The 13,731-nt window shown below is 40.1% G+C and overlaps 1 protein-coding gene across 3 annotated transcripts in view; it reads left to right on the top strand.

The window, feature by feature from the left end:
- The window catches only part of SLC26A5 (solute carrier family 26 member 5), a 32,315-nt gene extending 19,678 nt beyond the window's left edge, over positions 1–12,637 (top strand). For all 3 annotated transcript variants that reach the window (XM_021546127.2, XM_021546126.2, XM_021546128.2), the window contains 12 exons: positions 157–239; positions 331–478; positions 2,189–2,302; positions 2,665–2,742; positions 4,182–4,277; positions 5,051–5,157; positions 6,332–6,401; positions 7,778–7,870; positions 8,780–8,902; positions 9,764–9,970; positions 10,232–10,286; positions 10,840–12,637. In XM_021546127.2, coding sequence (XP_021401802.1) covers positions 157–239; positions 331–478; positions 2,189–2,302; positions 2,665–2,742; positions 4,182–4,277; positions 5,051–5,157; positions 6,332–6,401; positions 7,778–7,870; positions 8,780–8,902; positions 9,764–9,970; positions 10,232–10,286; positions 10,840–10,982 — 1,317 coding nt within the window. In that variant the 3' untranslated portion in view covers positions 10,983–12,637. The remainder of the gene's footprint in view (positions 1–156; positions 240–330; positions 479–2,188; positions 2,303–2,664; positions 2,743–4,181; positions 4,278–5,050; positions 5,158–6,331; positions 6,402–7,777; positions 7,871–8,779; positions 8,903–9,763; positions 9,971–10,231; positions 10,287–10,839) is intronic.
- The last annotated feature ends 1,094 nt before the right edge of the window (positions 12,638–13,731 follow it).

Raw genomic sequence — 13,731 nt, forward strand, 5'->3', positions numbered from 1 at the left:
GAACATAATTCATAGAATATGAACTCATAGAAAACTGATTGACACATAAATGTAATCTATTGTGTTTATTAATCATAGTCAGCTAACCTTTATATCTCTTCAAGTGACTTTTTCTCTTTTTAAATAATGTTTACAAATGTGTTTGTGGATTTTTAGGTCATTATTGGCACAGGAGTTTCATATGGAATGAATCTGAATGAGTCATACAAAGTGGATGTTGTTGGGAATATTCCTCAAGGGTAGGGATGATATATTCTTATTAAGACTGTGGCTTTTCTGTATCGCATATAGTTCTTATATTAATTTATAAATATTAATTTCATCTTCAAGGTTACGTGCACCAGCAGTTCCTGAGATTCATCTAATCCCAGCAGTATTTGTGGATGCAGTAGCAATAGCAATAGTTGGATTTTCAATGGCTGTGTCAATGGCCAAGATCTTTGCCCTTAAACATGGTTACACCATTGATGGGAATCAGGTAAAAGTAGTGGGGTTTCTTTGTTGAAAATTCTCAGTAGCACCTTTGTTATATCATTAGAGTGTGATATTGGCAAAAATGAGGGTTTTTTTCAATAGTGAAATCAGGCCAGATTTTTGGCAGCCTACACATTTAAAGGTCAGGAATTAGTATAAGTTCTTCTTCCGGCTGTGTTTAAATAACCAGTTTCACTTTTAGCTTCATTTTAAGAAGCCTACTATACTTGGAAATACGCATGACTATTTATTTTTGAGGCAGACATTACTTGGCCATACTGTCCTGATGAGCAGCTACATTTCCACTGCTTTCTGTAATAGAGCAAAGCATAGAGGTCCCATGTGATAAATACAGTACCTTATGTGTTAAAGATTTCTTGTCTAGAGTTTAAAAATTCCAATTATGTTTTATATTTTCTTTTTATTCACACCCATTGCAAATGGGAAGCTTGTCATTTTCTGGGGCAGCAATTGGCCCTATCTGTACTTAGCATTCTGAGCATGATTTGAGTGATAAGGACTGTGTTTAGGACTCCCTAAAATTAAAATTATATGTCCTCCTCACCTACTCTGGCCTTCCCTGCACAGTTTAGAATCAATACTTCAATTGGATTGTTGGTTGATATCATTGTAGTGTCAAGGGAGGCAGAGTTCCTGTGCTGTAACACATCTACTACAGACACATCTGACACAGCATAGATCAGCTTCCCCCTCTTATTAAAATGATTGCCTTTCTCTGAAAGTAATGAAATTTACCTACAAAGTTTTACATCTGGTCAGGTGAATCTCATCCTTCATGTCATTGTGCTCTGTTACCTAAAGAGAGAAGAAGACAAATCTCTAGCTGCATGAATGTAGTTGGCTCTATTTACCTTAAACATAATCCTCGCTGACCCAAGTTAAACATCTAAACCTTTTCCTCAGGAGGTGCCAGATGCTGCTTCACCTGGGTGTTAAAGTGTAGCACTCCAGTAGCAGGGCATGCCAAGTGTTAAAATGAATCCTAAAAGGATTGTATGAACACAAAGAGAAAAACTCATTGAGAACTATTGGAAATGTATGACTCAAATCAGTCTGTTACAAATAACAAGATGCAGAGTAGTTTGAGGAGGCTTCATTACAAGCAAATAATTTCTTAGGCATCAGAAATGCAGTACTGAGGTAGATGGATCTCCTGACCTCACTCATGGGAGCAGTTCTCATGTGGGATCTTCCTGAGGAAGCAGCAGACACTACTTTTTTCATGTACAGCAATGGATTACTACTCATGGAAACACAGGCAGGGCTGCTCTTGGTTTCAAACACATAGGGTGGGAAGCAAAGAAAGGTGTTTGCATGAGAAAACATTTGTCATGTATATTCAGGGTTAAAATTCAAATTATCCCCAAGATTAAGAAATTCTTAAAACAAGCAGTGCTGTCATTCACTTTCATTTTCAGTCTGATTAATTCTTGTAACATTTAGGGATAGGAAATGTCTCCAGCATTTCATCAGAGACTTTATTTAACAGATGACTTTACATGCATTAGTTTGTGCTTGTGTGAGAACTACAAGTATAAGCTACAATTAGGTTGCTTATTCTCTACAATGAAGTTGCTAGAAAGGAATGTAAATAAGATGTGGTGGTTGTTAATATCTGTGGATAGTTCCAGCTTGGTACCACTGCTAAATACAAGTGTATATTTGGCTATCTTTGCTCTATTGTTTAACACAGGAGCTGATTGCTTTGGGAATATGCAACTCTGTGGGGTCATTTTTCCAAACCATTTCAATCACATGCTCAATGTCTCGGAGTCTTGTCCAGGAAAGCACCGGTGGAAAAACTCAGGTATGTAGAACACCCAAATCTTGAGCCAAACAAAGTTACTCTTTGGAGCTCCACAACTAAAGTCTGAAGCTTATCTAGATGGCCATAGTTCTCTGCCTGAGTCAGAAGAATTAACTGGAGTTTCCCATGTTTCAAATCGAGACTGGGCCTCGATTTGAAACATGGGAAACTCCAGTTAATTGATAGGATGGAATGATAGGCAAAATGGGTGAACTGAATGGAAGGAATCAGAAGTCATTTGAACAACCAGCCTTGTTGAAAGCACAAGGGGTTTGCTAATCGGTAACATTTCCTCTTGGGAACACTTCTGAATAATCACTGGCTTTTTTTTTTTTTTTTTTTTTTTTTTTTTTTTTTTTCAGATTGCAGGTACACTCTCTGCGGTTATGGTTCTGTTGGTAATTGTGGCTATTGGATACCTTTTTGAACCACTTCCACAGGTAAGGGAGTATTGCATGTTAGGCATTGCATTGGCTGTGAACAGAGACCCATGACTATTGCTAAAACTTGAGATTGTGGGAGAGTCAGTGAACAACAGCTAGGCTTTGATTCAGAAACCTTTAAATTTTGTGTATGCGTTTTTTGCTGTAAATTAACTTAGAAATAAATAATGTTTTGAACAATTCAGCATGATTTTTTTTTTGTTGTTTTTAGTATTGGATATCCCGGACTCTATCTTTAGAGCATAAGAATACCTTCAAGCAATTCCCCTTTAGAACTGTTTAGGTTGGAAAGACCTTTAAGATCACTGAGTTCAGCTGTTAACTCAGCACTGCCAAGCCCACCACTGAATCATGCCCCTAAGTGCCACATCTACGTGCTTTAAATATCTCCAGGGATGGTGACTCAACCATTTCCTGGGTAGCCTGTTCCGATTCTTGACAAACACTTCTGTAAAGAAACCATTCCTCACATCCAATCTAAACCTCCCCTGGCACAACTTGAGGTGATTTCCTGTCATTCTGTCACATTTTATTTTGCAAGAAGAGTCCAATCCTCACCTGGCCACAGCCTCCTCTCAGCCATAGAGAGTGATAAGATCACACCCCTGAACCCCCTTTTCTCCAGACTAAACACCCTCAGCTGCTCCCCATCAGACATGTGCTCCTGACCCTTCCCCAGCTCCACTACCCTTCTGTGAACTCTCTCCAGCACCTCAGTGTCCTTCTGGTACTGAGGGGCCCAAAACCAAACACAGGATTGAGGTGTGGCCTCACCAGTGCTGAGCACAGGGGGTCAGTTACTGCCCTGGTCCTGCTGAATGCATTTGATTGCAGCATAAGAATTCTGGGTTTAAGTTAAAAAGTTAAAAGAAAGTCACAGCTTGGCTGGTAGAAGGCTGGGGCTGGATAATGGCTCAGCATAATGAGTTGGGTTTGCTGCAGTTTATACTTACTTGTATAAAAATATATTTCTATGAAAAAGTATATTTCTGAATTTTAAAAAAATGTGTTTCTGGTGATGTGCAAAGGATGATAGACAATTCCTGTTTCTTGATATAGGAGTTGGACCTTGGGTTACAACCATATGACTTTCAGGAATTGTTTCAGTATATTGTAGAGAAACATGAATTTGAGATTATAGTCTACTTCTTCAGGCACTGTAAGTGTAGCAGCATGAAGTGTAGGAGCATGTGATTCCTCTTGCTAGGAAAGAGTAAATCAAACTGAACTGAATTGGTTTGCCAATTCTGCAGCTGCAGTAAAAGCACATGTCCACTGAACTACCTGAAAAGCTGTGGCTTTTTAAATAGAACATCTGTTCAGTGGACTTACATCAGTTATAAAGCACAGAAGTAGTTATTTGTGATTCTTTGTAGTTCTTATTTGGCACTGGGTTTATTTTGCTTCTGAAAATGGCATTTCTGTAATGTTCTTAGACAGTGCTAGCTGCAATTGTCATGGTGAACCTGAAGGGAATGCTTAAACAGTTTGGAGATGTCATGCACTTCTGGAGAACCAGTAAGATTGAGCTGGTGAGTATTGCACATCTCAGTGCATATATTTTACTATACTACATTTGTTGCTGTCCCCAAAATGGAATAGAAACTTACCCAGGAATTACAAATTAGTGTTGTGTTCCAGGTGAATGTAAGTTAGGGAGCTGTAAGTACCCTGGGAGCGTGATCTGTCAGGGACAAGAATATTTTTGTTGTTGCTCAGCAATCTTATAATTCAGGTCAGAAGTAGTTTGGTTGCAGTAAAAGCAAAAGCTCTGGCAGTTTTGCTATAGAAACTACCCTGAAGGCTGTGGGAACGTCTGAGAAGAATTTGAAAACAGAGTAACAAAGAAAACCACTTGAAGGTATTTGCCATCTTTTAAGACAAACCAAAAATCTGGCTGGAGTGGGCCAGATCTAAGAGCAGTATTGGAGGGAACATTTTGGTGGCATTCCTCTCCTGGATGAACTGGCTGATGGAACTGAGTTAGAGCTACTTGCAAGCCTTGAATATTTTTTTTTAATCTTAAGTTATTTGGAGTCTGATGATGGTAGAACAAGATTCCTTGGAGAACAGGACTTAAGGCATTAATTAATATGTGACAGTTTGCCATATGTTAGAGTGCCTTGAGCTTCTATGCCCTTCTGAAAAGTTAAGGCAATTCCTGTCTGGCATCATGATGGGTTACATTAGAGCCTATTCCTGATCAGAAGTGATACATAGGTTTTGAGGTTGGATTCTGCTGTTGTTTTAGTTGTTAACAGGGAAGAGGATGCATAATAACTCACACTTTTTTTTTTTGTTTTAGGCTATCTGGGTGGCAGCTTTTGTGGCTTCTCTCTTTCTGGGACTAGACTATGGTTTGCTTACTGCAGTAACATTTGCAATGATAACCGTTATTTACAGAACACAAAGGTCAGATTTCTTCTTTATCAAAATTAATATTTGCTGATGTTCTATGTGGTTTTGTTTGCTAAAGGGGTGCAAAAAACCAGAAGTCCATCCCACCCTCTTCAACTGCATGATGAATGGAACTTCCTTCCTAATATAGGTCATGCCCTTTGGCTCTGATCCAGGGTTCACATTTTCTTTTTCTGAGAACAAAATTTTCAGAGGGCATGAACTTGTATTCTCAGTAATAAACAGAAGATTTTTCATTTTACATAGTGGTTAATCTTCTTGTTTACTTCTTTTAATGCTTAGCATTTAGAACTTTAAATCTTCTTCCTGCCAGTTTCAGTACATTATCACATTTTGTGTGCACTAATTGTCACAGACAAGCTGATGTGAGGTTGTCAAGTTATCATGGGATGAATGCTTAGGTATTTTAAAAGAAAGTTCTAATTTATAAAATATGGTGACTGTTCTAGTTTTCAAGTCACTTCTCCCCATTCAAAGTGACAAAGTTCTTACTGTGAAGCTTTCCAGGTCTACAGTGAAATGATTTCTTGCATGTGTGCATAGGACTGGCATGTGAGGCCTCTGGGCTCAAGGTCTGGAACATTGTAAAGGTGGAGACTGTGTAAAAGTCTTGGTTCTGTCTGCATTGGAGTGAAATTGTGAGATTTCCACTCTGCATAAATAAGAGTATTTTTCTGCCATCTCTATACATTTTTATTCTTGCAAACAGAACAGTAATGTAATTTGCTGTCAGAGTTCTTGTGAGTTGGGAATATTTATCTGCTTAAGCATTGTCCTGAGAGCAGAGTGGCTCTTTGAAATTGCAGCATGTTTTCTGTCAGTATGAGCTTGCATATTTGCAGGGCAGTCAAGAGAGCCGCACCAGTTGATGTTTGTCCTGGGGTAACAGGGAATTTGCCCTGTACTTTTGCGTGCTTTGACTCATGCTTTTCAGCAAATGACAACATTCCAGCACTAATCTTGTAAATTGATTTTGCACTGACAGAAACAACTTTTTTTTAATTGTGTTCTGCCATAAGCTGCTCACTGCATTTGACCATGTTTAGATAATTCTGTACCAGACAGGCCTTGCAGAGTGACCATTTTAAATAAGTTTCAGTATGTGTTAAACACTCACTTTTCCACTTTATAAGTGACAATACAGAAATATTGTTTCCTTTCTCTCTAGCCCTGAATACAGAATCCTTGGTCAGATTCCTAACACTGACATCTACTGTGATGTGGAAGAGTACGAAGAGGTAGGAACATGTTCTTCTGCATTGAGGAGTTTCATTCAGTGGAGCAAAGACAGCTGTGGCAATTTGCTGCTTTGTCCTACCACACTGCACATGCAGGGCTGGCTGCTGAGCATTCACCTGTGTTGAAAGGACCAAAATAAATTTGAGTTTAGTCGTAAAAGTTGCTTTGTTCAGAATGCAAGTTCTTTGTACTGCACATACATTTCACCAGTCAGTGTTCAGAAGTACTTTTATACTAGCTCCATTGTCCAGTGTTTAGGAATTCCAGTGCTAAACCTGCCATGTAAACAAGTGCATACTTCTACATTTGTGTGGCAGTAGTGCATAGAATCCATGGAACCCAGGATCCAAACTTGTATGTTCTTCAGAATTGCACAAACTGTTCCAAACAGCATCCCACCCATCCCTTGCTCATTAAATATATGTGATTAATAGCACAATTGCTCACCATACACTTAGTTTCTCATAAATGCCATTTTGTTCAACTAAAAGTTGATGAAAGCATTGCATTTTGTCAGGGTGGCGGATATAAACATGTTGTACTTATTCCCAAACAACAGCTACAATTTTCTGCATTCTTTGCTATGTTCTCAGAGATGCTGCTATGAAAGTTACATAGTCCTATACTGAGAAACTAGTCTGTAAAAACCTATGGAAAAAGATTGTGCAGTTCTGTTTTAAATATGCAACGCAGGAGTATGAGTGCTCACATATCTGTAAGCAAAGGAGAGGAGACTCCATTTCTGTTACACTGAATGCAGTCAGCATTTCCTCCTGGGTAAAGGTGGGGTTGGCAGCATATGGCAGGCTGGGTCTCTGTTGCTGGCCAGGTCATTTGCATGCAAAATGTCACAGTTCAGCCTGTTTAGAGATGACTACATTTTAAGTAGGGGAGGGAAGTGAATATCAAGACCTGTCTGAAGGTCTGGATAAAACCAAAGATTTGAAAGGTTGCTTTTCTTGGTACCTGGGGAGTCAAGAAAGAAAAAGAGAGAAAGAGGGAAATAAGTTATTATGCCTGTTGAAAGGGAGGCTAAAAGGAAGCAATTCTAGGAGTGCATGATTTCCCCATGGAATATCAGCTGCAAATAGCAACATGAAAGAACTGCAAATATTTAATTTTTATGGCTGGACATTTTGATGTCATATAGAAGGAGAAATGTTACCAGGCATTGATAGTGTGCAGTATTGCACTGGGAAAGGGGGAGGTTCTGATCTCCTGGTTGCCTTTGCTCACAATAGTGCCAACCTTCTTTATCTGGCACATGCTGAGAGCCATCCAGGGTTGGCTGTTGCACTGCTGCATGTTCATGTGTCTTATGATTACACAAGGGCTTTTATTCTGTTTAATTGTTCACATCCAATATTTTCCTTAGGTTAAAGAATATCCTGGAATCAAAATATTTCAAGCTAATACATCTCTTTATTTTGCTAATAGTGAGGCATATACAAGAGCACTGAAGAAAAAGGTGAGTGAAGTAAATTCTTTAATGTGTGTTTCCTGAAAATTCAAACTGGTTTCTGAAACACGCTTGTCTTTCAGCTCCTTTAGCGTAGCCCTTAGCACAGTGTTTCTCAGCTTGCAGCCCCTGGTGATCTGTAAAATATGGGAGGTGATGCTCCAGCCAGCTACAAATTATCTTAGGAAGCAACAACATGTTGGGAGGGTATAAACAAAGTGTTGCTTCATACTGACTGCTCCTGAATGGAAAGTGGTGGGTGCCGAGCACAGACTGGTCAAACCTTTTTTTTTCAGCAGGAAGCTAGTTGCTGAGCTGAAAACAAAATGGGAATAAAAGTTTCCTTGTTGGGTAACTAACTTTACTGGAGTGTAAGTCTGTGGAATACTGTGGGCATTTAGGGCCTCTCATGGGCAACAGGTGACCTGCACGCAGGGCTTGCCTCACTGCCTGTGTCACCCTGCTGTCACTGGGTGGCAGTGGCAACAGCAGAACCACCTGTCCCAGTGACAACTGCGCCTGTACTAACTTCTGAAACATTTTTCTGTAGCTCCCATGGCGAGTCTTAAACAAAACAGGTGGGTGGTACTTTCCCTCACAAAGCAAGAGATCCTGGTGATTATTGCTCCAAAGCACTTCTCTCCCCTTTGCTCTCTGCACTCTAATCAGCACTTGGTTGAAACACAACACTCTCTGATTTTCAAGAAAAGAATGAGATGAATCTTTCCCTCATCTTGTTAACACAGTGCTTGCCAAGATGATTCCTTTTTTACACTGTTCTCACCCGTACCAAGGGAAGCTGGAAAATGCAGGCTTCTCATTTAAATTTATGGCAGTGGTTAATTCAGTGCAAATTGATACTCCAGTGCCATCCTAACAAGCTGAATCTCCTCTGATCATACTTTTTTCTCCTGACAGACTGGAGTGGACCCTGGTGCCTTGTTAAAAGCAAGGAGAAAAGCCCAGAAGCGCCATGCCAGGGAGATAAAGGCAGCAAATGAGCACAGAAAGAAAGCTGTGCTGAAGCTCGTGAGCCCTTCGGTAAATATTTACCTCTGCTTTATCAGCTTACAGGCTTCCAGGTGTTATCACTCTTGTGCTTCATACAAGGTGTGCTGCTTAGGGAGGAAGTGCTGTGCAGTGGGGACAGGTGGCTGAAGGAACAGTGTAAGGATCAGAGGCTCACTGCTATATTGGATAATTGTGTTGGACCTAGATTGCATTCAGGTAGCACAGAGTAGCACAGAAACTCTCCATGTTGTCATGCTGTCTCACCAGTGGTGTTGGCAGAAATCAAAGGGACTCTGCCCCTCCCCCCACACTTGGAATAATAATGTAGTAATAATATATAATAAATCAATTCTAATCAGCAGCTCCTGTAACAAGAAGGTGCCATTCCCTCTGGTAATCCTGGCGTGGCCCAGATACACTGAGAAGGGTTATTTGGGACATGCTTGTGCTCTTATGCATATTTAAATTCACCACCATGGTGGGAGATGGTGTATGATTTTACCATGGGAAACCTAAAAAAGGCCTAACTTGGAGCCCAATTGCTGTTCTTTATTTTTAATATATACGTATTGATGGACTCAGCCAAGGATGAGACAAGGAAATGGAGTAAAACTGTGTCAATAAAGATGAACAGGTGTTAGTGTTTGAAGGAAATGGGTAATTCAGTCCTGAGATAACAGCTTTAAGCTGCTTCTGTGTGACTGCTAAAAGGCTGGGCATAACCTTGATACACACAGGATATGTAAGTGTGTGTGCATGTCAAGCCCATTTCTGTAGTGACCAGGAGCTTGTCAACTTTTAAAGGCTTAAAGAACACGAGTGAAAGGAGCAAAGGGATTTACATTGAAAAAGCATTGATTGCCTTTAAGCTTTATTCATCTTCTCTCCCAGACTAACGACGTAGAAGCAAGTGTAAAACATGAGATAGCAAGTGATGACTTACCTGTGAATGGAAAACTTGAAGATTCCAGTGTACAAGACATGTCTCCTGATGAGCATGAACATTTTGTGGAGCCCAAATCAAGTATTCACTCTTTAATTCTGGATTTCACCCCAGTGAACTTTGTGGATTCAGTTGGAGCAAAAGCACTGAAATCAGTAAGTAGGTTTTTTTTTACCCAGAAAAACCCACAGAAAACTTTTCAGATATCTAATAAGGAGCTTGTCAGCATGAGATGTAACTGTCTGCTCAAATACAATTCAATATCTCACCTAATCCCTGGTTTAATTTTGTAAATTTTAGCTGAATACTGGGGAATGTGTACTCTGCGGCTTTCACGGTATTTGGCTTCCAGAACTGTGATGTGTATGATGATGTGTTTATTATCTGCATTTAACTTCAGCTTCATTCTGTTGTAGATTATAAAAGAATACAAAGAAGTTGGTGTATGTGTCTGCATTGCCAGCTGTAGTGGTGAGTTGAGATTTTTTTTTTTTTTGTGAGCTCTATGGGAGAGATTGTGTCTTATCTCCTTCCCTCTGCTCCCGAATTTCCTGCTGCCAGTAGTGCCTCAGTAATATCAGCACTTCACATAAAATTTGATTTGAGAAAAAGCAAGCTCATATGCATTAAAACCTTAACTTTAGTGAAAGTGGAGCACTGATGAAATGAGCTTTGTGAGGACTGGATCCTGCTTCCATTTCTTCCAGTTGGCGAGTTGTGAATGCCACACTGAACTTAGTATATTGAAATCACAGTGGTAATGTAATAAGGAAAAAAGCCTGAAATGTTCCAATATCCAGTATTTGGGATTGTAACATCCTGTGCCAAGAACAGGCCTCTGTCTTTGTCTGCATAGGCATAGACTGCTTGGAGTAGAACTAGTATGGGATGCACTTGACTATTTCAAATTTTTAGTAACAACAAGTAAGAGAACAAGTTCTCATGTTCTTCCTGGGATGCCATTGTCTTCCATCTTTGTACTGAAGTGTATGTGCTGATGCCATGTTTGGGTTTTGTTTTGTAGGCCCTGTTGTGAATGAGCTGACAAGACTGAATTTTTTTGATAAAAGTGTAACAAGAGAGTTGCTGTTTCACAGTATTCACGATGCTGTCCTTGCTTGCCAAGTGAAAGATGGGTCTGCTGCACAGGCTGACTTCAACCTTTGAAGAGTGGTATTGAGCAGAATGGGAGCCAGATTTATGCTCATGGAGATTCTTTCTGAGTATTTAATTTGCACAGTTTGAAGAGAGCCCAAGGCTGTTTGTATCTACGGGTATGGGGCGGTGCTTATTTTTTGTAGGAAAAGTAGATAAGGAAATGGAAGCCTTCATGCTCTTGATTTTTTTCCCTTCAATCAGGGTATAGCCTTCCAATAATACACAAGCACAAAATTATGCAAAAAAAGAAAATTCAGTGTATTCTGCTGCAGTCATAATCTGGTGGACAAGGTGACATTCCAGTTCCTGTTGAGAAAATGGGCACTTTAACTCACTACACATGGGATCTTGCAGGAGGTAACTGTTCTGCAAGTGCAATACACTGTACCAGTGTCTTTAAATAACTTTCTTAGATTACTTTTAAAGCCTGATGTCAACATCTGCATACAACAGATTTGTACAATTTATAATGCTCTGCCAGCTGGATTAATGAATTCACACTGGTGGCATTTAGCTGCTGCTGTTTTTAAACCTGGATGGTAGAGTTAATTTTTTAAAAATACCTAACCTGTCTCAGCTATACCCAATTCTTCATTTTTGCTCTAAGTGAACTTAAAGTCAGAAACTCATTGTTTAATTATTATATTATCAGTATGGTACTTTCACTGAGAAAACTTGGTTAGGCTTTCTAGAAAAGAACACAGCTGATTTTAAGCTGAACTTAATTTAGCTTCAAAGTTTGAAGACAAAATTGGTTTAAGATAGGAATTAAGTCTATTTAAGTTAAGAACTGATGCCCTATATGCACTCTCTTAAGCTAGAATAAAAATTTAAGCAAGGTCTAAAGTCTCAATGGTCAAAAAAAAAGGTACTTTTCTGTTGCCCATCTTCCTCCCAAGTAGTGCTGCTTCTGCCACAGCTTTTAAGTGCTTTGAGTAATAAGAGTTCAACAGAATTCCAAAATTGTATATGTTTGAGTTTTTAAAAGAAACAGTAGTGTGGGGTTTCTTTTTCTGTTGTCAGCCTGGCCACTGCAGTACTGCCTCTCTCCAGGTGTGAGGTTTTGAAAACCGTGGAAATCATGCAAAAGAAATCTTCAGTGCACCTGTTTCCCTCACAACAGTCACTGTGAAGCTCAGCAGAGGCAGGAACCTACAAGTATTTCTCTGTAGATTATTTTGACAACACAGGGGAAGGGGGGCATCAGTGACATTTCACTCAGCACCCTCAAATCACAGGTCCTGTGCATAAGGAATTCAGACACCTTCCTCACCTCTGGTCACAGAATGTAATATTTTATTTCAGGCTCTGTTACATTTAGGGCTTGCTTCAGGTAAACTGTTTCCAGGGACCAGGGAAGTTGGGGAAGATACTTTACTTCCTCAGACTGCCCTGCCCATAAGGATGGAAAGCTTTCTGCATCAGAAATTGCTGCTTAGCTGGAGTTCAAAGGATGAAGTGCATGCATGTGAAGACATTGTGTGTGCTTATTTAAACAACTTTTGGTACATTTTATAATGTTAACTAGTTCAACAAGCCTTTGTATCTACAGTATATTTTTCTACTTTCAGCTTGTTGCAGCTTCAGTTTTTAACTCTCTAGTTTCTTCAGTTCACATTGAAACCTTGTCAACTTCCAAAATAAAGTGATGTCACTTGTCAAAATTTTCCACTTTGTCTTGGTGAGACTGTATGAGAAACAGGCTGACCCAGATACAAGTGTCTGATGTCAAGGGAGGGGCCAAGAGAGGTTTCCACCTTCAGGCAGGTCTTCCCTGCTGTGCTGGTTCCTGTTCCTCACTCCTCCTGCCACCCCCATGAAACCTCTCAATTTCAGGCCTCACAAAAATACACAACCAAAGCTGGATCTCCCACCATAGGAGAAACAGATGCATTTCCCAGGGAGCTGCTGAAATGCTGGACTGAAAACCTTTGCCCAAGAAAGTCCCACATCCCAGACCACGCAGAACAACCTCCCAGCAATGCTGGTAACTCATCCCATAGAACAACATTTTCAGCAGCTTTTGCTCATCTGTTCCTGTACTTTGCTGCTACCAGCTGAAGCATTGCATCCCCCTGGCAGCCTGAGCCAGCCCCTAGAAAGGGAACCCACTTCCTCTTCCCTGCACTGATTAACAGACCACTATCTATAAGTTAAATCCTATCTTAGGCTTGTCAGTGCCAGAATAAACAACCCCAGGTCCTTTGACCTTGTAACAGGGCTGCAGTTTGTCTGCAGGGACAGGGGAGTGCCTTGCCCCTGCTGCTGAAGCCCCACCACAGCAGATGGCACTGCATGGCCTAATCTGGCTCAGTACCTGGTTATAATCAGGGTCATGTTCCTTTCCCCTCCTTTTTTTGCAAGAGCACTGATGATATTTCAGGATACCTGGTAAGATCCAAACTCTTTCTCCATACTTCACTTACCCTTCTGAAGTAAAAGCTACACTTGATTTCAAGTGCTGCTCCTGGTAAATAGAGATGCTGTCAGTGCTGCTAACTGAAAATGAGAAACATCCTGTCCCACCAATAAACTTGCATCCCTCCCTAAAATGGTCTTCCTGAAATGACACACAAGTATTGAAATTGCCCAGGTTTCCATATCAAAGATACTGACACCAATCAGAACAATAACCCAGTCCATGGCTGCATACTCTCCCTATGGCACATACTTCCTATTAAAAAAATAAAATAGAAGTGGCTTCATGATTCCCCTATTTATGCAAGAACTGTTCTGATAAATTTATAGGTCTCATTTT

This window comes from Lonchura striata, chromosome 5 (genome assembly GCF_046129695.1).
Source record: "Lonchura striata isolate bLonStr1 chromosome 5, bLonStr1.mat, whole genome shotgun sequence".
NCBI classification, from domain to species: domain Eukaryota; kingdom Metazoa; phylum Chordata; class Aves; order Passeriformes; family Estrildidae; genus Lonchura; species Lonchura striata.